The sequence below is a fragment of the Azolla caroliniana genome, unplaced genomic scaffold (genome assembly GCF_043228905.1).
Source record: "Azolla caroliniana isolate FFs.n. ecotype wild unplaced genomic scaffold, voAzoCaro1.0.p SCAF_12, whole genome shotgun sequence".
Lineage (NCBI taxonomy): Eukaryota > Viridiplantae > Streptophyta > Polypodiopsida > Salviniales > Salviniaceae > Azolla > Azolla caroliniana.
In genome coordinates, this window is record NW_028230447.1 from 17,755,332 (window position 1) to 17,782,357 (window position 27,026).

The 27,026-nt window shown below is 39.0% G+C and overlaps 2 protein-coding genes across 2 annotated transcripts; both read left to right on the forward strand.

The window, feature by feature from the left end:
- Positions 1 to 7,284: 7,284 nt before the first annotated feature.
- LOC147857308 (putative transcription factor PosF21) lies at positions 7,285 to 10,024 on the forward strand. Its single transcript, XM_087328228.1, has 4 exons — positions 7,285 to 8,003; positions 8,630 to 8,762; positions 9,078 to 9,162; positions 9,466 to 10,024. The coding sequence occupies exons 1-4, from the start codon at positions 7,324 to 7,326 to the stop codon at positions 9,555 to 9,557; spliced, it is 990 nt and encodes a 329-aa protein (XP_087184354.1). The 5' UTR covers positions 7,285 to 7,323; the 3' UTR covers positions 9,558 to 10,024.
- A 5,628-nt stretch (positions 10,025 to 15,652) lies between these two features.
- Positions 15,653 to 19,301, forward strand: LOC147857309 (3-oxoacyl-[acyl-carrier-protein] synthase I, chloroplastic-like). The gene is made up of 8 exons (XM_087328227.1): positions 15,653 to 15,814; positions 16,780 to 17,144; positions 17,269 to 17,700; positions 17,900 to 18,073; positions 18,261 to 18,374; positions 18,474 to 18,575; positions 18,696 to 18,762; positions 18,946 to 19,301. Exons 1-8 carry the CDS (start codon positions 15,700 to 15,702, stop codon positions 19,008 to 19,010), a joined length of 1,434 nt encoding a protein of 477 aa, XP_087184353.1. The 5' UTR covers positions 15,653 to 15,699; the 3' UTR covers positions 19,011 to 19,301.
- Positions 19,302 to 27,026: the final 7,725 nt, after the last annotated feature.

The window sequence follows — 27,026 nt, forward strand, 5'->3', positions numbered from 1 at the left end:
GTCTCCAATAGTAACTGAGATGTCAAAGCAGAGTGAGTCGACCGAAAGAGCAATGGAGGACAACAACGTCAAGATGAAGATGGCTATGGACGACACAACAAAGGCGGATGATGAGCATATTTGAACACACTAGTTCTAGAGACCTGCGCAATTGTGTTTGAGAACCAATGTAATACTCAAGAAAAGGAAGGTGACAACGAGGAAGCAAAGGTCGAAGCCGATGCGTACGATGAAGAGGCAAGCATAGTTGAGGCATCCTCGATAGAGAAGTTCAATAGGTACAATGCCCATGAGTTTGAAGAGATGGCCACAAATAATGACTTAGAGGTAGAGGTGTCTATGTACAACATAATGAAGGAGTACGACAAGTGTGTCGGGACTTCCTCCCCACTATTTCAAGAGATTTGGGCAATGGTGGAGGGGGACATATCGGTGGGTGGAAAAAGGGCCATCACCAAAGAGTCATGCCCAAACCAAATTAAGACCCAAGAGAATTAAGGTGGCGGTGAGGAAACAAAGGTTGAAGCTGATGTGTATGATGAAGAGGCAAGCATAGTCGAGGCATGCTCGATTGAGAAGTTCAATGGGTACGAGGCCCATGAGTTTGAAGAGATGGCCATGGATAACGAATTAGAGGTAGAGTTGGCTATGTACAACACAATGAAGGAGGACAACAAGTGTACCGAGACTTCCTCCCCACTATTTCAAGAGACTTGGGCAATGGTAGATGGGAACATATCGGTCGATGGAGAAAGGCCCATCACCGAAGAGACATACCCGAACCAAATTAAGACCCAAGAGAAGGAAGGTGCCAGTGAGGAAGCAAAGGTCAAAGCCGATGTGTACGATGAAGATGCAAGCATAGTCGAGGCATGCTCGATGGAGAAGTTCAATGGGTACGAGGCCCATGAGTTTGAAGAGATGGCCATTGATAACGAATTAGAGGTAGAGTTGACTATGTACAACACAATATAGGAGGACGGCAAGTGTATTGAGACTTCCTCCTCACTATTTCAAGAGACTTGGGCAATGGTAGATGGGAACATATCGGTCAATGGAGAAAGGGCCATCAGCGAAGAGACACACCCGAACCAAATTAAGACTCAAGAGAAGGAAGGTGGCGACGAGGAATCAAAGGTCAAAGATAATGCATATGATGAAGAGGTCTGTGAATGTTAATGTGCAAAAGCGTCAGACATAACCGGCTCAGCCGGATAGCAACAGAAAATGAGATGAAGGTTTAATGGAAAAGCTTCAAAACACAGAGGAGACAAAGAGAGCAGAACATAAAACTATATTCAAAAAATAACTCTAAAACTCTGTAGATACAACGTGCTAAACAACATTATTTATACAAGTCCATAAAGGATTGACAGAAGTACTGACAGGTACTTCAATGCTCACAAGTGCAACTGACACTAACTACGAGACAATGATTACCTAGTAGTCTAGGCTACTACAAGGCTTCCGATTCCCGCTCGAATCCGGCTCTCCGATCCGACTCCCCAATCCGGACGGTTGTTCCCGGATACTAATCTAGCTCATCCTTTCGGATGCCGATCTGGCTCAGGCGTATTCAGCCGATCCGGATCTAGTTGAGCTTGCTCGTTCAACAAGGTCAAACAATGCACAATGGTGCACGACGAGGGCCAAACGAACGAAGTGAATTCGAATGGGGTTCCTTGGGATTTGATCACAATATCCAACTCGAAAGAGGCATACCATGAAAACGGACGAAGTGGAAAACATAAAATGTGGTCATCTAAGGGCCTAAATGTGCGCATGTACTTGAAGCATGGGCTACGAGGAGTAGTCAAAGTCAATGTTAGGATGAGGCCTAACAAAGACAAGCTTGGATTGACGGAAGAAGGAAGATTGAAGTGCCTTGACCATGAATATGGTCGGAACGAAGGCGGCACATGCATGGTGCATGAAGGATTATGCTTGGGGAAGGTGGAAGAGGCCACGACAATCAGTCGTGGTGGTGCAAAGCTCGGACAAAGGATTTGGTGGTTTGGATTGCTTCCCTAGCTATGGTAGAAAAAATGGTTGTGGTGGCATTGGAAGAAGAGAGATAAGGAGCCAATGAGTTGGTTCAAGGTCAATCTCTATAATTGATAGTTAGGTTATGAAGAAAGGAAAATATTAGGAAAAGGATTAAAGATTTCAACTAGGATGATGCAACTCAATACCACACCTAGCACATGCCGAAGGATGTGCAGGTTTGGTGGGGGTGGATGTCGTGATGTTTCGACACATAGTGCGAAACCACCCTCAAAAGAGAATAAAATACCACACCTGGCACATGCCGGAGGATGTGCAGGTTTGGTGGGGGTGGATGTCGTGATGTTTCGACACATAGTGCGAAACCACCCTCAAAAGAGAATAAAATAATAGTTCAAATAAACTAATGTTGTGAAGTCAAATATTATAATAAATAAAAGAATAAAAAGTTAGAGGCAGGTTTTCAAAAGTAGAAAAATGAGAAAAAGTAGGAAAAAAAGCTAGATGTGGATATGAGGAGTAAGGGAGAGAAAAAAGCTCATAATTTCCTCATCCGATGTCCAAATTAGAAAAGAAAATATTCATAAAAAGCAATAACACGAAGGGCTTTCCAAATATACCTTGCATGTCAATTTGAGCATACAAAAGAGAAATAATGATAGAAATAAAAAACGCCTCATATAGACGAGCTTTTTTTAGGAGAAAAAAAGCAAGCCAAAGAAAACCTATAAATAAGAGCTATTCTTAAGAAGAGGGGGGGATGGATGGGGATTTGAAGAAGAAAATATTTATGTTTCCTTAAAGGGGAGATAGAAAAAACAAATCATGTAACAAAATAAGTCCATTAGATTGATGATTTCGTAATAAAAAACTTTCTATGTTTCCTCTCTCATACTCTTTTTGTTTATGTATAAGTATAATTAAGTGTTATTCGAGCGGTATACCGACCCGCACTCCTTGCAAAGCCATAAGGCAAACCCTAAATGTGATGCTAATATACTATGGAGGGATTACACCTGAGTGTAGAATCCGCCATCATGAGGTGATTGCTAATCACGGGCCTCCGGTGGTTGCGTAGTTCACGCTTGTAACTGGTGTGACGTTTGCAATCGGTATACCATCCACTCGCGGGTGACCGCCAACCACTTGTTGGGGATCAATGTGTAACACATTCCTACCTACCTTGACAACTCACATGCCATGAGTTTTGTGGTTGCCTGGATGCTTCAAGCATTGCAAGTTAATCGTGCTTGAGCCAGAACAATACTGGGATGGGTGACCTCTCGGGAAGTCCTGGTTACATCTACGATAGTAATGGGTTCGGGGGGGCCCATTGCTATCAAGAGTGGACACGCTCCATATTCGAGCGGTATACCGACCCACACTCCTTGCAAAGTCGTAAGGCAAACCCTAAATGTCATACTCTCTTACTCTAAGCATTCTTACTCGTAAGCATAAGCAAATATTATTCGATCTTGCATCTCGCATAATCTCTTACTCGAAGATTTTATTGTGCATAACTATAATTAAGTATTAATCAAGCTCTCATACTATCTTACTCTTATTTGAAGGAAATATCTCGTCTTAAAACTTAAAGTGCATAAATCATTTAGCCCTAAATCCTTCCGGTCCAAAACCCCGGCAGTTCCGTCGCATGATCCGCACTGGTTGGCGGATTTTCACGCCACCGGTCCAACAACGAAGGTGAATACACCTCCCAAGCCTTCAAACAGTACTTGTCCGAAAAAGGAATCCGACATCAAAAGACCGTTCCCTATACCCCCATGAAGAATGGCATGGCAGAACAGATCAACCAAATGATCCAAGAGAGAGTGATGACAATACTCCAGCAATCCGGATTGAAGTTGGAATTCTGGGCCAAAGCATTGCAAACGGCAATATACTTGATAAATTTGTCACTGTCGAGAGAAATACGGCTCGAAGTTCCATATGCACTATGGTCTAGCAAACATCCGACCTACGATAGGCTCCATATATTCGGATATGAAGCCTATGCTTTCATCCCCAGGGAGAAAAGGACCAAGCTGGCACCCCATGCACTTAAGTGTATATTTCTCGGTTATGGAAACTCCATGAGTGCACGACTACTTCGACGAACAAAGCCAAATATGTTGCCAAGTTCGATGTGGCTAAAGAAGCACTATGGCTCGGTCGACTAGCTTGCACATTTCGACAAGCCAACCCGAATTTGGCTCCAGTTGTCTTCAATGATAATCAAGGAGCAGTAGCTTTGGCGAAGAATCTGGTTCACACAATGCCTCGAAGCATATCGACGTTCAATACCATTTTATTCGGGATTGCATGACCAAAGGAAAGCTCATATTGGAGAAGCTTTCTACAGCCGACAATGTTGTGGATGCGATGATGAATATTCTTTCGGCCAACAGGTTTCGGTTGATTCGGCAACTAATGAGTGTGGAGATTATTTCAACTCAAACTCGGAAGCAAACTTCGGCCCAACTACGATCGAAGTCTTCGTATATCATTCGCCCTGGTGTATCTGTATTTCTTTGTTTTCTTTTTACATATTTTTTGTAATACGCTCATTACGGTGTCGTGAAGTACGAAAACTTCACATTAAAAGTCTACAATAAGATAAATACGTAACAAAAATAAAATAAACCTTTATAATGTTTTATACATAAAGACAATATTAATAACAGACTATGATAACATTATACAATATATGTAGAGGCAAAAATATATATTATATTACATGGACAAGAGAGGACTTGAACCTGAACCAATAAACCCTACCTTATAACACTCAAAGGTTACCATTTAGCCTATACTTATCATTTATAAGATATATGTTAATTTATTTGAAGTAGTATTTTATAGTCTAAACCATGTAATATAATACATGCACACCATATAGCAAATTACATGGGCAAAAGAGGACTTGAACCAACAACCTTAAACTTACAACATTCAAACCTTACCAACGAGATATTGAAGGGAAGACTATGGTCTACCATCAAGAAAGAGAAGAGCGATTACCTTGTGAGACAAAGCTTGAAGGATCAACAATGCTCACGATCATTTTGTAACTCATTCATCAAATAATTATAAGTTTCTTTCATTCCTTCAAATATAATTCTATATCCCATCTTGTCATATCTTGTTGATCTCTATTTACTCTTCTCTATTCTTCGTCTCTTCCATCCATAATCCCAGTGATTCCTTCCTCACTTTCACGATATCTTTTGTCTACGCAACGGTACGCTTCTAGGCGAGCCACGCCACGACAACGGGGGAGTGTCAAATACAATCATATAGTGGACATATTCACATTACCCCATTGGACAAATTAAGTTAAGCTATCTTTGTAAATATCATAAAGGGTAGTTGCTCAAAGTCAATTAGTATATAACTGACTTTGTAACTATTTGTTATTTTGAATAATACAAGTTGTATTGTGCGCCTCTCTGTTCTTCCCTCTCTCTCTGTCTATCTCAAGCTTTCCATTGATATCTGTCTATTTTGTTTCATCATGTACACAATGTGTATTATTGTTCTAGACAAGATCATCATATTGTTCGGGAATATAAGTTGAATAACTCCAACAAGGTAGATAAGAGAAAGAGAGAGAAAGAAGGGTGTCGATCCACCTGATCACCCCCGAGTTAAGGGATCGAGATGGACTCGAGCCTTGATCATCATCCCATACCACCACCATGGCTATGGCATCAAATCATGCATGGTATTGTCATGCTCCCTACAAGAGTATGGTCACCACAAGATCACACTCTTGACATAGTTAAATCATGTGTCTAATGAGGGTAGTTAGGCCTTACATCTATTGCCAAACCTAAAGCCCCCATGCAAGTTCATACTTGGCCCTTATGGGTTGTCTCAATTCCTAAGATTCAAAGTACTCCTCCCTTCTTTACACTCTCGATTAACCCTCGCACTTTATCCTCGTGTGTAGAATACTACGGTACAACTTCCCATAGGATAAATGATGGTCATGCCCATAACACTTACCCTCGTCCCTCTCCTTGTCTATGTAGAGTATCTATTGTAAAATGCATGGATATACAATTACTATTATTGACTTTCATTTATAATCTACCTTAACATTAATGATTTTAGTAATTATGGAAATGAAGCCCAACTTGTACGAGGATATATCCATGTGTTGTAATTATCTAACATGTTTGTTTACACCTTATTCAATGTCTTAATATTTGCAACTCGATCATTGTTTTATCTTATGGATAAGAACTTGAGCATATTGAAAAATTCATTTGTCCTAAGATGATTATCACAAACCATGGAGGTTTGGATGGATACCTCAGGGTGCGTAGAAATGCATACATGACCAAGTATTGTTACATTGATTCCTTTTCTCTTATCATGGTTTGCTAGACGGTTATCAAAAACTTATATGTGTAGGTAGAAATGCATTTGTGACCAATTGTTGTTGCATTGATTCCTTTTTCTCTTAAAATGGTTATCATGGTTTACTAGACAATTATCAAAAACTTAATATGTCTATCACCTTTGTTGGATGGGTAGAATCACATACATGAATAGGTGTTGTTACACAAGTCCCCTTACAATGGTCATTTTGTTTGATATACAAATAAACTTACTAATCATACCTTGTAGTGGAAATAATCGCATTAGAGGTGATTGTGTTCTATGAAGATTTCGAGAAGCCCAGGGCTATTAAATGGATACCATAAACAAGACAATATCGCATTGCTGAACAGGTGTAGACTGATTGATACCTTGGGACATACGGATGGAAAACGAGGTTAGGCGGATATATCATACTCTATACAAAATCACATTGCTTAACATGTGAACGAACGTATGTACACATGCACGTCTGCATGATATGATTGAGCAATGGAGAGATATGAACTAAGGGGCGGCGCTGATATGACATGGATAGATGGATGAATTCCATGGGGCCGAGATAGAATGGAGGTGCTAACGTGGGTGTATACATGCATATTTACCTGAAACATCAATGGATGGATGGATGGATCGACAAGTGGAGATGGATGGTCTGGATGGGGAGGAGCCGAGAGATCTGGTAGCTTGTTGGTCTTGCTGGGTTCCACACAATGTCCAACAGATGGAGCCTAATGGACTGTCCGGGGGGGGGGGGACAATCGCTCGTGTCCGATAATATAGAAAGAAGCCAATGAAAGTCAAAGACCAATAACCAAAGGCATGTAATGTTTGTTAACCCACAAAGGCCCACTTAGAAGAATTCCTGTGCTTCATAATAATATTATACATATGTTCCTCATGGATTCCCCTGTTTAGGATTCAATCCAATCCATGGATTCAAGCCTTGCTGGAGATGGGCTGGAGAGCTTCTTCCTTGATCCCTTGCTCCAGACCACTCCCTTCATCTACAGCCATGGCCCTGCTTCCATGGAAGCTTCTCCCCACATCAAGGAATCTCTACATGCTGCTGCTGCCACATATGGCTCAGATCATGTTGTGGGAGACATGATGAGGGAGAATCATCCAGCAGAGGTGAGCAGTGGCAGCAGCAGCAGCAGCAGAAGGACAAGAAGAACCCACAGAAGAGCACACTCGGAGACCCTGTTTCGGATACCCGATATGTTTACAAGCGAAGAAGAAGTGGGCAATTTACATGGTCATAGTAATAGTGGTGAGGTTCTTATGGGTTCAGATGGAACAGGGGAGGATCTCCTCTCTTCTTACATGGCCATGGAGGCTAATTCTACATGCCTGTCAGGTAAAGGCCCGGAAGCTTCCGGAAACCATGTGGGGGTTCCTTTGTCATCGCCATCATCGTCAGTGGTTCGATCCGATGATTCGAACATGTATCCCAATAAAGCTAGGCCTCCCCGGCATCATCATAGCATGTCGATGGATGGCTCTTTCAACATGCCCACAGAGGATCTATTCATCATGAGTGATTTAGATGTCCTCGAAACAAAGATGTCTCTCTCCGAACTCTCTCTTATTGACCCTCGCCGCGCCAGGAGGTCGGTTGGTTCATCCTCACAATTCATTTGTATTACATGACAATCATTTGTGAACTCCATACCCTTATGTGAAAAGAAAATGTTTTGTGTTCGTTCCGATAGGTCATTTTTGAACCCCCGGGGGGAAGATAATGAAAATCAATCTGGTCTATGAACTAACAATCTGGCTCATGTGTATTACATGAGAATCATTTGTGAACTCCATACACTTATGTGAAAAGAAAATGTGCCGCGTTCATTCCAATAGGTCAATTTTTAACCCCTGGGGGGAAGATAATGAAAATCAATCTGTTCTATGAACTAACAATCTGTCTCATGTATTACATGAGAATCATTTGTGAACTCCATACACTTCTGTGAAAAGAAAATATTTTGTGTTCGTTCCGATAGGTCATTTTTGAACCCCCAGGGGGAAGATAATGAAAATCAATCTGGTCTATGAACTAACAATCTGTCTCATGTGTATTACATGAGAATCATTTGTGAACTCCATACACTTCTGTGAAAAAAAATGTTTCGCGTTCGTTCCGATAGGTCATTTTTGAACCCCCGGGGGGAAGATAATGAAAATCAATCTGGTCTATGAACTATCAATTCCGGGGTTAATCATAGTCATCTTTTAACAGGATTTTGGCGAATCGGCAGTCTGCAGCTCGGTCCAAAGAGCGCAAGGTCCGGTATACTGCGGAGTTGGAGGAGCGAGTGCGTACACTTCAAAAAGAGACCGACTCACTTTCGGCTCACTTATCCAGGCTACAAGTAAGTATACAACCATATATAAATGTATAATTCAATGCAATACTAGCTATTAGGGTACTATCATGCTAGGCAATACTATGTGAAATCCCTATGTGTTCTCTTTTGATGAAAGAAGGATGTGTTTCATTCCGAGGCAATATTAGCCAATGACACCAAAACCAGTATCTACAAATCGCATGCCACCCCATCTCATAGATGCACACATAAAAAAAAAACTAAGTCATCTTTGTGTTGTGTAGAATAATAGCATTCTCGTGACGAGAAAAAAGAGGAAGAGGGCTGATTGAATTTCACGTCATTTCTTACCTTTCGCAGAAAGATTCTGGAGGTCTTTCGATAGAGAATAGTGAGCTTAAACTACGATTACATGCCATGGAACAACAAGCACATCTTCGTGATGGTAAGATTTTTCCATGATCTACTAAATAACAAGGCATACCGTTTCTTTTAAAGAGCCTTGCATTGGTTAGGTTTATGGCTAATTTAGATGTATAAAAAGAAAAGAAAGCAAAAGGATTAATTTGAAAAGTTTGTGACCCAATAGAGTAAAGCTGCAAAGATTGATTAAAAATCTTTCTAAAACAAGCTTAGGAAGACATAATTAAGTTTTCTTCTTTTATGTTGTACATGAATTTTTTCTACATTTGAAAGATGAATATTTGGCTGACTTGGCTTTTGTGAGTTTTGTAATTATGTCAAAAAGCCTTGAACGAGACGTTGAAGGAAGAGATAAGGTGGTTGAAATCATCAACGATGGTTCGAATGAATGATGGGAAAAATGGGCATCCTTTTTGAGCCCAAGTGACTACTCTCTTGCAGGGAAGCATCCATCAAGTCTCTCTTTCTCTTTTTGGCTTAATGAGCACTGAATGAGTCCATTGTTGGCCCTAGCTTGCCCATGTATATAGCATATAATCAATCAGCTTTGTGAGACAATTCCCTCCAAGATGAAGAGTCAAAACTAGATTTCGTTGGATCAACACAGTATCGTCATAAAAGGTCCATGAAACTATTGTTAAAGAAGAGTAGTGAAACAAAGACCGTGAATGTAATCACCTACAATAGATGTATAGGTTCTATGACCATAATTATAGTGTCTATATTAGCATTTACATGTAATCAAAACATTAATTTCTCGATAGATCTTATAAGAGAAATTCTTTAATTCCGACATTAAGCGTTTGCCAAATTTGTGTGAGCCATTGTCATTGGTATGGCAAGTACATTCATGAAGATTAAACATCAAGCAATAATGTTAACAATACAGTAGACATTCGGTTAAGTGCGCACTTTGAACGCAAGGAAGAAGTGCGCACTTAACCGAGCTGCGCACTTAGGGGTTTTCTGAAACATTTTAGGGTTTTTTGGAAATTTTTAGGGTTTTCTGAAATATTTTCCTTCTGTATGCTAATCATACAATTCGTGATAAGAAAAGTGATAAATTTATGTGATAAATTGACCTAAAATGTTTCTAGTTCCACCATTCATACTTTTCAATTTCTTTCTCTCAAACATTTTAGGGTTTTTGGGAATTTTTTAAGGTTTTCTGAAATATTTTTCCTTCTGTATGCTAATCATACAATTCTTGATAAGAAAAGTGATCAATTTATGTGTTAAATTAACCTAAAATGTTTCTAGTTTCACCATACACACTCTTCAATTTCTTTCTCGGTTCTAGATGGTATTTGTCTTTTTGCTACATCTGAGAAATACATCCATTATGCAACAAACCTAATGAGCTTCCTTGGATGCATCATGCGATGGGATTTTTTCTTGCGTTTTCTTCCTAGTGGCAGCAAGTTTGAGGAATTGAAGTACAGATGGAGGAGACAAGAAAAGAGAGAGGGGGAGCAACAGATAGATCACCGACTACAACTTTTGTCATCTAAACAAGATGCACAGAAAGAGAGAGGGAGGGAGAGAGGCTTTTTTCATGCAAGAAAAGAGCACACACAGATGTGATACAGGCACACACAGAAAGAGAAGGAGAACAGATGGATATGTTGCGCGTGGAGAAGGAGAGCTCACGTTCACAGCCAATTGCTACAAAACTTGACTATTCACGATCATCAAGATTTGTTTTCCATTCTTTGCTTATGTTCTTTAATCAAGAATCAAAATCACAGATTTGTAATCGTAACACACACACGCGCACACACACATGTAGAACACATGACACACATGACATACCCACAGAAACTCCTTTCGTTGTTTTCTTAATGTTTGGACTCGCTCTCGTTACCATAACACTTCTTGGTTCCTGTGTGACTAAACTTGTGGGATGTCCTTGTAATCGTAAACACACACATATGACACACACATAGACATACCCATAGAAGCTCCTTTCGTTGTTTTCTGAATGTTTGGAACATAGTTTTAACTTGGTTTGATGTAATTTCGTCATGAAACAATGTAATTTTTTTGATCCAGATTTTGACCACTAAAAAAAGCGCACTTAATAGAATGGTGCACTTATGTGGGCACGCACTTAACCGAATGTCTACTGTATATTGTTATTGTGTACTTTTATAAAGACTTTAAGTGTAGACTCTAGAATTTGTTTGGAAATCTGTATTTTAAGAGAGAAGTCATAGATTATACGAACATTTTTTCTTTGCATTCAATCATTGAATTTCAGAGGAAGAGTTCTAAAAGGATATTTTTTAATCAACATATTGCAAAATGTAAACCGTGTGTTGAGCAAGATGGGACTAATGCATGTGGTAAAACTACATAAACTTTGTGGTGACATGAAATTTGGGGCGTTGTAGCATGAAGGATAATCAACATGCAACTTGCCTTATCTTACATGCAGATGTATAATCTATTGTGTTGCTTACAACCCACTCCCCATACATTACAACTTTGTGTTGTTTGAAATCGACTTGTCGGATGAGCCCTTCCACCTTGGATTGGATGTTATCTAAATGACGGAGCAATGAATCCTTCCACCTCTGATTGGATGTTATCAAAATGGAGCAAAGAAACGTCCACCTCCTCTTGGAGATTGTGACAAAATGATCAAATTTTTGAAACTAAGTGTTGAATTTACACGGTATGCTATTAAACAAGCTCAAAAATAGTTTGATAATAGTCTCTAGTCTACGCAAAATATGTAACTTGGTGGTCTTTCTTGCCATGTTCCCATGAAAAACTTGAATCTACAACATCATGGAGCTCAAAAGTCCACCCCTAGAGAAATTTGTTTCATGCCTTCATATGTGTGGTTTTGTTATCATCTGCTTTGTTGGATATAGATCAATATTATATATTGTGTAGAGAAAGAATGACAAATATATCTTTTTTCTTCAATCACACAATGTTGAAGACATGTATGAGTTCATATAGATGTTTGGTGCATAGACATTTTTCTTTCTACAAAAATAGGACCCCACAGATATGAATTGTCTATTGACATTCGCCAATCACTAATTGAATATTACTAACTAACAATGCTCATCAAATGATGACGAGTAGAGGAGACTCTTGGGTGCATTGTCATCAAAATTTAACACCCTATATGGTGGTCTCCCCCAATATGCCCATATAATTGCATTTGCCATATGGTAGAAAAACTATACTAAGATTGCCTATTCAATAACGAATGTGATACTCATAATGTATAATGATGAAGTTTATCACAAACTATTTGAAATAAATCTTGCCTAGTGGTGAACATGTTTAAATGGCACAATAACCAACATTATGAATGTGCCATTGAGTGTTTTAAGTTGATGAAAATACCACTTCCACTCCATGCAATGATAACTTATAAGGCGGACTTTGGCTATAGTTTCACAACACCAACACATTAAAGATGGGAGATTCTTTTTCAAGGCAATGTGGAGAAGGATACCTAAAACAAATTGTTCACATGACAAAAGATTGTTGACGCAACATTGGATGTTATGTCTCAACTTTGGGCATCATTAACTTGGATATCCATCCTTATGTCAATGAGCTTTTGGTTTGAAGGCCACACTCTATTCTTCTTATCATATAAGTTACCATTCAATACCATAAGTCTCAGGGTCTAATGTACAATTGGACTGCAAGAACATGATTCTTGTTTATTAGTTTCCACGGAATACCACAATCAATATGTATTGTTGAAAGGAAATTTGATTTGATAGGTCTTGCATTAATTGAGGTTTATATGCATGTTATCGTAGGAGTTACTTTCATTTGATGTATTAAGTCTTACAACACATTGAGGGTGTACCTTGCCATAAAGATCTTGAGTTTTCTACATGTCTAACAAGGAGGTTTTGTAGTGTAGTGTTGTTTACAACATACATACATATCCTACTTTTACAAAGAAAAAGACAGACTACAATGAACATATTTGAACAACCCTCTAGACGAATTTATCCCACTTGGTGACAAGGTAATTGAGAAAACCAAAAGAAGTGAGATAGGCAAAAGCGATGAGACGAGGGATGTATAAATTAAAGAACAAAAGCTCGATTTGAACATGCCCCAATACTCTTTACTTCCTTATACACACACACACACACCAAAGTTCTCGAAAAGAGTTGCACTTCTCCATAAAAACCATACTTGGGCTCGTGTTCCTAAATTCATGTGCACCTACTTGAATCGATTGTAATAATTATGGAATTGTACATCATACTCATTTCCTTAGAAGAAACGCGTGAAACTCAAGAGTTCATAAATGGCATTCAAATGTCCATAAAATGCTTGCATTGGATGTGTGTACTTGGTTAAGATGAACTATATTAGAAAACTCATGCAAGAATTCCAACAACCTTTTCGAGTGGATTATACTTGTTTTGATCCGATCTAAAGGTGTCTCCGAGAAAGTATTCGTAACATTTGAAAGGCGTCTTGAGTCACTATTCACATAGCAAGACAATCCCAAATTTACGTAAAATAAAAAGACAATGCTTCGCTCTAATGTACTAACTTGGCTTTTAAGATAACTTTTCAAAACAATGTACTTGCTAACTCAGTGCAAAGCTTGTTAAGAGAGGGAGTAATGTTTTAAAAAGGAGTGATAGCGTGGCCCCATTGGCAAAGGAGGTGTGAGATTGGTGGGAAGATCTAAAGCCATTGAATGAGTTAGGTAACCCTCTCTACTACTACATTGTCCCATGTTTTAACATCACAATGTGCGGATCTTCCACGCTCTTCATTCAGGCCCCTTCATGTAATATGAATCCAACCACACTTGTCTTCGGATGGAACACTGACCAACACTTCGGTTCGATTCGGGCGTGGTTGGCACATGGACTTTAATGCTAGCAAAACCATCATCAATAAACACTAGACTATGCCTCCCCTCTCTCCTCCCCAAGCTTTCTTTTTATGCATCAATGTCTGATGGTTGGTTGGCATATGTGCATTAATAACAATTTGCATGGTTCGGTTTGAGAGTGTCAAAACCAAACCGTTTTTAAAATTTGAAACTTGAACCGAACCACAAAACCATTAAAACTGAAACCGTTACAAAAAATCCAAACCATTAAACCGTTAAAACCATGATTTCGTGGTTCGGTTTCGGTTTTCAAGTTAGGTCAAAATTCAAAATTTCAATTTGATCTTAAAAATTTAAAAATTTTTATTTTTTCAAATTTTAAATTTTCAAAAATTTAAAGTTTTTTCCTAAAATGTGAGAATTAGGCTTAAAAATGAAAAGGTTGTTCAAAGTATTAAAAAAAATAATCAACTGGCATCCCTAAGCCATCAAACTGTTTTTAACTGAATCATTCACCCCCAAACCGAATCGTTCACCCCCCCCAAACCTAACCGAAACTGAATCGTTAAAAAAAACTTGAACTTGAACCGAATCATTCACTCCCCAAACCGAACCGAAACTGAATCGTTAAAAAAAACTTACATGAACCGAACCGAGCCGAACCGTTTAAACCGTTAAGCTGCGGTTCTGCATTGTTAGCGGCATTAATGCCATCAAAACCCAGGATCATCATCAATAAACATGAGATGTGGTACGAGCGATTCGACCTCGATCGCAGGGGGGAGCAAAAGATCGATCGATCACACACACACGTGGCGTGAAGGAGAAAGAGCGGGAGCCTGGAGGCGAGGGATGGGTGGGGCGGGCGTATGGACGGACATAAGGACGGATGGACGGGCAGGGTTTGGCAAAAGGTATTGAATTGCCAAGCCCCCTCCCCTCATGAATGGATGGATGGTAGGTGACATAATATGAACCATACGCGCATTCGCATTCGAGTATGTTAAACAACCCTCGAAGTATGGTAAATAACATACGTTTGTATCCATTTTTATGATAAGGTAAAAAAAGAAATTTCACGGTAAAAAAGTGTAAAGAAAAAAAAAACATAAGAATGTTATGACAACATACGCATTCGTTTGAAAAAAGAATGTTTGCCCATGCATTGGAGTATGTTATTTATCTATGGTAGGTGTATCTAACACAAAATGGGAGTGTGATGGCATGGCATCTACATACATATATTCATGATTCTGAATCATGAATATGGGGAATTGGAGGACTGTTGAATTCCCATGAAATTCCATGAGATCTAATCTTAAGAAGACAGACAGAACAGAACAGAACAGAACAGAACAGAATAGAGCAGAACAGACTGACTGACAGAAGAGAAAGAAAAGGTATATGTAGATGGATCATGGATAGAAAGAAAGAAAGAAAGAAAGAAAGAAATAGAGAGAGAAAGATGTGGGTTGCATGGGCCATGAAGAATGCATGAAAGAAAAAGAGACAGGCAGAGAAAACCAGAGAATAGGAAAGGGAGGAAAGAGAGCTTCTTCTTCTTCTTCTTCTTCTTCTCTTTGAAGAAGCTTTTCTTGGGTGTTTTACATAAATCAACTGTACAGCTCTTGCTCTGTTTCCTCCAAGAAGTTGGAAAAAAACTCTTCTTCATTCTGATTCCATCACCACCACCAGCCATCCAGCCATCCATCCTCAGCAATGGAAACTTCTCAGGCTATACCACACTCCTTCACTTCCTTTGATGGCCTCAAAGGACGCAGAAATCCACACCCTGCATCTCACCTCCCTCCCACCAAGCTCATGAAACAAATGGGTATATTTCTCTTTCTTTCTTCTTTTCTGCTCCACTGTAATAATTTCTTGTGAAATTAGCTTTCTGGCTCTGTCTGTCTTTCTCTTGCTTGCATCTAATTGTTCGGGTTTGTTTATTGTTGCATTAATTTTTTTAATGTTTGGATATGCTGGTAGCTTTAATTTAGAAGAAAGACATGGAAAAACAACCTGAATCCTCATACTCACTTTCTTTGCAGAAATTCATGTACTCACTTTCTTTTTTGCATCAAATCTGAGCATGAATTGTTTGTATACAGTATATGTACATACATATCAGACATGCATGTATACGTATTCATAACATACTGACATCATATGTTTGTTTGTATATTGATGTATGTATTGTAACATGTATGCGTACATGAACATTTGTACTGCTACAGAACCATGCTGATGTGCATAATGTGTTTTTATTGTATATGTGCATGTATGCATACATGTGCACTGTTTAACATTTGTACTGCTACAGAACCATGCCGATGTGCATAATGTGTTTGTATTGTATATGTGCATGTATGCATACATGTGCATTGTTTAACATTTGTACATTCTTACAAATACACACATAGTTTTAAGTATTATTGCATGTGGGTTATGCATGGTCTCTTTACAATACATGTATGCATACATGTGCACTGTTTAACATTTGTACTGCTACAGAACCATGCCGATGTGCATAATGTATTTGTATTGTATATGTGCATGTATCCATACATGTGCATTGTTTAACATTTGTACATTCTTACAAATACACACATAGTTTTAAGTATTATTGCATGTGGGTTATGCATGGTCTCTTTACAATACATAAATCTATTGATTTGTGCATGCATTGTATATATACATGTGCACATACATGTGTATATTTGATATGTAGGTATGTGAGTGACCAGTGTAGTAGAGATGCTAAGAAAAAACACGCTTAATGATTTTTCTTGCTTTCAGATCCAAGAAACAAGAGTAGATGCACCACAATTGCAGCTTCTTCTGCCGTGTCTGCTCCAAAGAGAGAGACAGATCCAAAGAAACGAGTGGTTATCACAGGCATGGGGCTTGTGTCTTGCTTTGGGAATGATGTGGATGCCTTCTATGATTCTCTACTCCAAGGAAAAAGTGGTGTGAACTATATTGATCGGTTTGATGCTTCGACCTATTCCACCACATTCGCAGGACAAATCAAGAACTTCTCATCCGAAGGATACATTGATGGGAAGAATGATAGAAGACTCGATGATTGCTTGAGATATTGCTTGGTCAGTGGAAAACGGGCTCTTGAAAATGCCGATTTAGGAGGAGAGAAGCTTGATAAGGTATCTTAAAGATCTTGTGCAGTGCATGCATATATTTAAGAAAACTTAAATGCTAAAAATTCTCATTTTTTTACTTTTTCAAGCATAGAAAAGAAAAATATTGTTAATGATTCATGCAATTCAGGTGAACAAGCAACGGGTCGGTGTGTTAGTAGGATCAGGGATGGGCGGATTGTCTGTCTTCTCGGATGGTGTGAAAGCCTTGGTGGAGAAAGGATACAAGAGGATCACACCTTTCTTTATTCCGTATTCCATTACAAACATGGGATCTGCACTATTAGCGATAGATCTAGGGTTGATGGGACCGAACTACTCTATTTCCACAGCTTGCGCAACTGCAAACTATTGTTTTTATGCTGCAGCCAATCACATAAGAAGAGGGGATGCTGATATAATGATAGCGGGGGGTACGGAGGCAGCGATTATCCCCATTGGTTTAGGTGGTTTCATTGCCTGTAGAGCCTTGTCTTCAAGGAATGATAGCCCTCAAACAGCATCCCGCCCTTGGGATAAAGACCGTGAAGGTTTTGTGATGGGAGAAGGAGCTGGAGTACTGGTAGGGTAACACATACATGTTTTTACTTCAAACATATTTTTTCTCTCATTGTTCTTTTGTATAATTCCTCTTGCTGTTTATCATTCATATAGATTTGAATGCATGTTCTCTCATGTAATTATATATTTTCTCCTCTTCTCTCATTTTTCTTGATACAATTTGTTTCGGTCACCCTTTCTCACTGCTCTCAATGATGAAGGTTATGGAGAGCTTGGAGCATGCGATTAAGAGAGATGCTCCTATATTTGCTGAATACCTTGGAGGTGGAGTCACTTGCGATGCTCATCACATGACGGACCCTAGGGCTGATGGCTTGGGTGTATCATCATGCATCGAACAAAGTCTCAATGATTCTGGAGTCTCACCCGAAGAGGTGATACCCTAAACCCTTGAGTATGAAATTTAAGTTGATTTTGGTATTAACCCATATGCATATATGCAACTTTGAGTTGTTTGCTTGACATGTAACAGTATGTATATATATTCCTCGGGTTTGCTTATGCAACTTAATTTATTTCATTAGTCTAGTGAAGTACATTTCTTCTTGGGTTTATGACCAGGTAAATTATATAAATTGCCATGCCACATCTACACTTGCTGGCGATCTGGCCGAGGTTAATGCACTTAAAAAGGTCTTCAAAGAGTCGGCTGATATCAAAATCAATGGCACAAAGGTTCTTTTATTTTTCTCTTCTGTTGTGCTTCCCATCTGTTCACATACTTTTATCTTTTGTAAACTATGTTTATGTATGTGTGTAATGGTGATTGGGCAGTCAATGATTGGACATTGCTTGGGAGCAGCAGGAGGGATAGAAGCCATTGCTACAATTAAGGCAATAACCACTGGCTGGATACACCCTACGATTAATCAATTTGTAATGAGTCTTATCCTTTTCTTTTTACTTATTAACTTATATCCATATCCCCACAAAATGCAACTGCGCTTCATATATGTATTTACCAAAGCAAAATTCCACTCTTATTTGTGTTGGTAGAATCCTGAGCCTGCTGTGACGTTCGATACAGTCCCCAATGTGAAAAAGCAGCATGAGGTCAATGTTGGTAAGAAGAAATGCCCCCCTACTCTGTTTTCAAGTATTAAAAAAAAGAAAATTCCATTTCTTTTGTCATCTAATCTCATGTTTTTGGATTAGATCCCTTATTAATGAGCTAGACAGATTGAGATTGAGACTTCATTTTCATCGAACATTGATTACCAAAATCTTTTTAAAACCTTTGCTGCAGGTATTTCCAACTCTTTTGGGTTTGGAGGCCATAACTCTGTAGTTGTATTTGCTCCTTATCGATAAGCGTTACATATCTCCAGATGATTTAACGCACTATTAAGGATTTTGTTTCATTGAAGGTGGCAAGAGTTTTTTCTATACAAATAGACAGACAAAGTATAGGAAGGGATTCCGACGAAAAAGATCCACTTCCCCATTGTTACTCCAATTTTGTTACAGATATGGGCACAGGAATGATTTCCTTATAATTTCTCACAATATTTATGTGTTTATCCTTCTTTCTTTGCACGATATATATTTTTGTTATCTCATCTCCAGAGAAAAAGAATAATTGAATTGGGCTATTTATCAAAACCGTGTGCATATTGACAATTTGCATAAAAATAGCATATTGCTTCAGAGGGGAGTTATTCCTATCCATCTACCTGATTCTTATTGAAGCCCATTTATAATACACCTAATTGCAATTTATAATTGAAAATTTATTAAATGTTTGGAGTTTACGCTCTTTCATTTGTTCTAGAATTGGACTTGGTATGAAGAAATCTTTGTTCCTTTTGCACCTTCTTTGATAATGTAATTATGGTGGGTTATATGTAGTTCGAGCCATTTTAAAAACTTTGGAAATCAATACTTAGCAACAATTGTATTGAATGTCATGCAGACCTCTTTTGAGCATATGTAATCTTGGTTATAAAAGACAGATCATGAGGAAAAGCAAGAATTAGAGAGCTACAAAAGAATGAAGGACATGCTCCAATGCAATAAGACATTCCATAGCTGAGCATAAGCAAGATATGCTCATAATGATAATGTAAGACAAAGTCACAGAATCTAAGCCATGAAGAGAGGATCGGGCAAGGTGACATGTCACAAAATCTAAACCATGAAGAGAGATGATTGTCCAATGTTAGAGAAGTCACAAAATCTAAACCATGAAGAGAGGCGATTGTGTAAGGTGACATGCCATCGTATTTGTCATTTGAATTGGTGTGTGGGGTGGTTTGAGTTCATCGTATTTAGAGACCAAGAGCTCTAAAGTGTATATAGAGACCCAAAGCTCTAAAGTTTGTTGCAAGTTAGTCATGGTAGCATTATCTTTCATACTGAAAGACATTATTTACAAAAAAATGAAAAGAAATGGAAAACCCAATGGTTAAGAAGAGAATGTCAAATCATTTGGCTCTCTACTAATAATTAAGTCAAAGGTTTCCAATTATGAGGAGAAAAAATGTCAAATGATGGGAGCATATATGTCAATCTTTGAGTTAGAACAAGGGTAAACACCAAACCACATTCATTGAACTGTACTTAGCTTCTTATTGGTGGCATGCTCACATTAGTTCCTCTTGGATGGGGAGCATTTTGGCTATCCTTGTTTTTGTCTAAAGCTACTTTCATCTCTCTAAGTCCGGTTCTCTAGAACCTTTTCCTTTCCGTAAACCCTTTTCTTCTTTAGCCGGTTAATATACATCTTCTTATTGTAGAAAACTATATCATTGTTCAGGATCATGGTTCAAGTTGTTGGAACCCACATTTGATACCCAAACTTGGCGTTGGGTTCATTGCCGAAAAAGTATATTTTCTTGACTTTGGGTCCAACTTTTGGTGTAGATATTTGGGCATGTGGACTTCACAACCAAGCGTCTACATGTGATAATATTGCAAGGCCTTTTTGCACCAAAGGTCTTGCGCTACTTGCTAACCCTTAGTTTGCTTGGAGAACTGTCGATACGACTTCCACCCAATGTTCAAATTTGTGTTGCAAAATTGGAAGGACAAAATCCTAGATTGTTTATTCATCCAATCAACAATATTATTATGAGTTGATCTTTGTATACCAACCAACTATCATCGGATAGCTCAAATTTCACAAAAGTTAGATTTCATTCTAATTGAATCCCCCCCCCCCCCCCCCCACATTGTTCAATCAGAGGGCGTTCGTCTCCACTCTTCCATTTCCACAACACCCAACCATACCTTTGCCATAGCAAAGGTCTCATCCTTGCTCTTTAGTATGCATGCTTGAATATTTCTTGTGGTGTTGTTGATGAATGTCTCAAAGAGTTATGTTTCATCTAGTGAGTGAATGGTCATTGGTCTACTGACAATATAGTATACAAACTTTTTGGGTTTATAATGGATTTTGCATGCACATTGTGGATATTCAATGTCTTCTTTCCAATTTTGTGGTGTTCTCAGAAATAGAAGTTGGAATGTGACAAAGAAAGCATATAACTAAAGCTCTATTACACCTTCATTCTAGTTTATGCCATATGTCCTAATTTGCCATGCTAGATGCTCACATTGTTACACTTACGTGTTCCTCGAGTAGCTTTGATGTGAACCTTTTCCCTATACGTGGGCACTTTTTACTCTAGTGCTAGCTAGAGGTTTTTTCCCCATGTTACCACATACATGACTCACTCATATGTGGTGGTACTTAGTACTTAGGGATATATATTTCAACTCTTACTAGTTTTGAGTTATTCATCAATAGAGAGAGCTATTCCAGCCATTGTCTTCTTTGTGTGAGTGCTTATTGTGTGTGCTTCTAGTGTGTCTCCCAATCTTCCACATACACCCAACAGTGGTATCAGAGCGAGTTCTTAATCCTCTCCATCTTCAGTTTTCCGCGTCGCGGACAATGCAAATCAACTTCCGAATATAGAGAAGTGATTTTCAGCACTTTGAGAGCATTTCCCTCAGGTGCCCTGCTATTTACCCCCATTTTGAAGTCGTTTGTGTAGTCAAAATCGCCATCCGAGTGACGGTTTATGAGCTGAAATTTCAGCTCTCATTTCCGATTTCGTTGAGGTAAGATTTTACCATTTTCTTGTTCTTTGGTGAAATGGCTAACAATAGTGACTTGTTTGGCATGCTTCAAGCTGAGGATAAGCTTGATGGGACTAACTATCCAATGTGGTCCTACATGATGAAACACGTACTTGTTGCCAAAGAACTATGGAACATAGTGGTAGATGCAGATCGGCGTCCCGCCAGTCCTTCTACTTCACAGTCTATTGTCACAGATACAGGTTCTTCTTCGAGCACAATGACTTCATCTACTCCACCTACTCAGGAGAAACTTAGATGGGATGGAAAAGATGCTCAAGCTCATGCATTGATTGCACTTTCTGTGAAGCGTCAGATAGTTCCACATATTTAGTCATGCCCTACATCCAAACAAGCATGTGACACTCTTGCTTCATTGTAAGTTGTGCATAATGAAGCACCTGTTGCATATTTGAGAAAGCAACTTGAGGATGTATATATGGTTGAAAATGAATCGGTAGATGTGTATGTGACATGCATCAAAGATTTGAAAGAGAAATTGGCAAACATAGATGAGATCATTCCGAATACATCACTCATCTCTACATTGTTGAAAGGGTTACCCGAATCTTTTCAAAGCTTTGCTACTACAATCTGTTTGGTTGCAAAAGGGAATACCGATATGTATGCATTTGATGAGGTTGTGTCTCTTCTTTTGCAAGAAGAACAATCTAGAGTGAATAGAAGTGGTTTGATAGAGGGAACACAAGCACTTACTATCTCACAAAAGGGAAAAATCAAGTATAGTTCAGCTTTTGGTTCATCAAAACCAAAGCCTCAACCTCCCGCTTCCACTTATTCCTCTAATGATGGCGATTTGCAAAAGAAGAAAATATGAAAATATTGCCGGAAGGATGGTCATACTATTGATGAGTGTAGAAAGCTTGTTAAGCGCAATGAGAAGAAGACGGAATCCGGCATGACCATTGTTGAAAATGTTTCATGTGCAAAGAGTGATGAAGCCAACATGGCCCAAGATTATTGGGCATGTGTTGTTACATATCATTATGATGCATCATTGCACTCTCAGTGTATGGTTGTAAGTGAGATTGATTCGGATTGGTTCTTTGATAGGGTGCTTCAAAGCACATTACTTCATGCAAACATTTTTTTTTCATCCTTGAAAAATGCACCCAAAGGAGGACATGTGGTGTGTGCAAACAATGCCTCCTATCCTATCATTGGAGTAGGAGAACATGAGCTTACGACTGCAAATGGAGGTGTTGTCATCTTAAAGAATGTATTGTATGTGCCCAGTATCAAGAAGAACTTAATTTCGGTTCCTTTGATTGCCAAAGCTGGACTTCATGTACATTTTGTTGATGATAAGAGCATGGTTCATGATTTCAGCAATGGCGATGTTATCGTGATGTCCGGTACATTATGCAATGGCTATATCGCTTGGATACATACAAGAGGGCTGCTCTAAATGCCTTGGCAGTCCATACTTCTTCCATGGTTGAAATGGAGCTTTGGCATGCTCATTTTGGGCACTCGAACTTCAATAGTTTGCTCCACTTGCAAAAGAAGAATATGGTTATTGGGTTTCCTACACTTGAGTCCATTGAAAAACATGCATGTGAAGGTTGCATTCTTGGAAAAATGCATCGTGCCCCTTTTCCAAAAGATAGTCATACACACACTACAAGAAAATTACAACTTGTTCATAGTGATGTGTGTGGTCCCGTGAAGACTCCATCCTTTGGAAAGCATGTATATTTTGTTACCTTCATTGATGATGCTACTCGCCATGCATGGGTGTATCCTATGAAAGCAAAGAATGAGGCATTTTCTTGCTTCAAATCATTTTTAGCTATGATTGAAATTTTTTCTGGAAATAAGCTCTTGACTCTACTCACGGATCATGGTGGCAAATACATGTCACATGAGTTTAATGCTTTTATTTGTTAATGAGGTATTTCACATCAATGTACGATGCTATATACATCTCCACAAAATGGTGTTGTAGAGCGCAAAAATAGAACACTCTTAGAGATGGCACGATGTATGGTTGAAGGAAAGCATCTTCCTAACAAGCTTTGGATGGAAGTGGTTATGTGTGCAAATTATGTGTTGAATCGTTGCCCTACAAAAGCATTGAGAGTCATTACTCCATATGAAGCTTGGAATGGACATAAACCTATGGTTAGTCATATGCGTGTGTTTGGTTGTTTGGCATATGCTCTTGTGCCATCACAACAACGTCACAAACTTGATGACAAGGCAAAGAAATGCATATTTGTTGGTTATAGCGCTGAAAGTAAGGGATATTGTTTGTACCATCCATTGACAAATACAATTATTGTGAGTCAAGATGTGGTATTTGCTGAAAATTCAGCCTTCCCTTTTCTTGAATGCAAAAAACAACCAACAATTAGCTCACAAAATGTGTTTGATGCACTCATGCCTTTGTTCCAAATTGGTGTGCTTGACTATGGACATGTAGACCAGCCAAGTGAGCTTCAAAGGGCTGAAAATTTCCAGCAAATAAGTGCTGAAAATGCACGAAATGTCCAGCCAAACATGGCTGAACATTTGCAACAAAATATGGTTGAAAATGAGCATGAAATTCAGCCCACGCATGATGTACATATTAAAGATGTATTACATAATGAGCGCATGTCTATCAAGAGTGCACAAACTATGCCAAAGTGGCTAAAACAAACTTTGCAAGATAGCAAATTGAGTGCACCTTTACTTGGTAGAACAAAATCAAGCTCTCGCCATACATCAAGTAATTTTATGGATTATTCTATTGTTGCAATAGCATGTAATGAGGAACCACTTACTTTTGAAGATGCATGTGATGATCCATATTGGATGAGTGCTATGCAATTAGAAATGGATTCCATACATAAGAATGGTACTTGGGAGTTATGTGAATTGCCAAAAGGAAAGAATGTCATTGGTACTAAGTGGGTTTACAAGATTAAACGAAAGTCTAATGATAGCATTGATCGCCACAAAGCTAGATTGGTTGCCAAAGGATATGCACAACAATATGGCATTGATTATGAGGAAACTTTTGCACCTACTTCATGCATGACTACCATTCGTACCGTGGTTGCATTGGTTGACCAAAGAGGTTGGGAAGTGTATCAGTTGGACATAAAAACAACTTTCTTAAATGGTGATTTGCAAGAAGAGGTTTATGTGAAGCAACCTCCTGGATTTGCTATGAAAGAGAAAGAGCATATGGTTTGTCGCTTGCATAAAGCCTTGTATGGTCTCAAGCAAGCTCCACGTGCATGGTATGAAAAAATCCATAAGCACTTGATTGCTCTTGGCTTCATTTGTAGTCCGATTGAAAGCACGCTTTATGCACGCAAAGATGGGGCTGATCTTATAGTGCTCATTCTTTATGTTGATGATATACTCTTGACAGGGTCATGTGATGCAAAACTTGACATTCTTATGGCTGATTTGTAGCATACATTTGATGTCATTTATCTTGGTCTTTTGAGCTACTATCTTCGCATCCAGTTTGTATCCGTTGAGGGGGGAATGGTTATGCATCAAGGAAAGTATGTTGAAAAACTACTTCAACGTTTTGACTTTGAGGATTGCAAGCCGGTTTCTACACCTATGGAGATAGGATTTAGGTTCTCAATTGAGGATTCTAGTGATGCATTTGATACTTCTCTTTATCAGCAAGTTGTGGGATGTCTTACATATACATGCAATACAAGGCAAGATATACACTATGCAGTTTCCCAATTGAGTCGATTCATGCATAGCCTTGGCACTAAGCATTGGCAAGTACTGAAACGTGTGTTTAGATATCTCAAAGGCACTTTGAGCTTGAGTCTCTTTGGTAGAGATACTCAACCATGCTTGCATGTTTTTACCAATAGTGATTGGGCTAGTTGTTACGATACTCGTGTGTCCACTAGAGGTAATTGCTTTTTCCTTGGAAACTCATGTATATCTTGGTTGAGTAAAAAGAAACCTATAGTGGCAACATCAAGTTGTGAAGCTTAGTACATGGCAATTTTCACAGCTACAGTGGAGTGTATATGGCTAAGACACCTTTTGATGGATCTTTGCATGGAGATTGATGTTGGTACACATGGTCTCATAGATAGTCAGAGTGCATTGGCTATTGCACAAAATCCTGTATTTCATGCATAGACCAAACATATTGAGCTGCATTATCACTATGTGAGAGAGCACCTTCATGCAGGAGAAATTGATTTGGTATATGTGCCTACACAAGATAATGTGGCAGACATATTCACCAAAGCTCTTCCACGAGAAAAGTTTGAAGCTTTTCACAAAGCTTTAGGCTTATTGCGTTGTGGGGATTGATCTGTCACTCCCTGTACGTGTTCACATAATTTGCTCTAGGGGGGTTTGTTACACTTACGTGTTCCTCAAGTAGCTTTGATGTGAACCTTTTCCCTATACATGGGCACTTTTTACTCTAGTGCTGGCTAGAGGTTTTTTCCCCATGTTACCACATACATGACTCACTCATATGTGGTGGTACTTAGTACTTAGGGACATATATTTCAACTCTTACTAGTTTTGAGTTATTCGTCAATAGAGAGAGCTATTCTAGCCATTGTCTTCTTTGTGTGAGTGCATCTTGTCTGAGCTTCTTGTGTGTGCTTCTAGTGTGTCTCCCACCCTTCCACATACACCCAATACACATAGCATATTATTGTGTGTGTAGCTTCTCTTCATGACGATTGCCTATTGTCTCAGCTCTTCTTCTCCTCGACAATGCGAGACCGATGGAAGTTCAACAACTCATCGTGTGATAAACTTCTTCTTTTTTTCCTCCTCAATGGCATGCATCATCGAGTTCGACGGGTTGGAAGTCTGGCAAGTCACCGTGGTGAGCAGAAAACTCCTCGCCACAAAGCTTAGTTATAGATGTGATCTCAGGCACATTATTATCATTATTATGAGCTGGGGGGGGGGAGAAGAAATGGAAGCGCGAGGGCATATCACGGACATGACTGGAAGATCGACGAGGCGGCGAAGAATGGTGAAGATACTGATGACCAGATCATGGGGAGAGTCCGGTAGAGAAGCAGGTCAAGATTTCATGCCTCCCCAGAGAGAGAGAGAGAGAGAGAGAGAGAGCACACAGAGAACTTAACTTGTGGTGCTCCATGTCTCTCTCTCTCTCTCTCTCTCTCTCTCTTCTTCTTCTTCTCTCCCTTCATTATCCCCTTACAAAAAAACATTATAGAACAGGAAAATAAAATAAAAGACCCCCCCCCCCCCCACATTATT

Coding starts and splice junctions, on each gene's coding strand:
- LOC147857308 (XM_087328228.1), top strand. CDS start 7,324: ATGGATTCAAGCCTTGCTGGAGATGGGCTGGAGAGCTTCTTCCTTGAT. Junction 8,004..8,629: donor GACCCTCGCCGCGCCAGGAG/GTCGGTTGGTTC, acceptor ATCTTTTAACAG/GATTTTGGCGAATCGGCAGT. Junction 9,163..9,465: donor ACAAGCACATCTTCGTGATG/GTAAGATTTTTC, acceptor TATGTCAAAAAG/CCTTGAACGAGACGTTGAAG.
- LOC147857309 (XM_087328227.1), top strand. CDS start 15,700: ATGGAAACTTCTCAGGCTATACCACACTCCTTCACTTCCTTTGATGGC. Junction 15,815..16,779: donor CAAGCTCATGAAACAAATGG/GTATATTTCTCT, acceptor TCTTGCTTTCAG/ATCCAAGAAACAAGAGTAGA. Junction 18,576..18,695: donor ACCCTACGATTAATCAATTT/GTAATGAGTCTT, acceptor TTGTGTTGGTAG/AATCCTGAGCCTGCTGTGAC.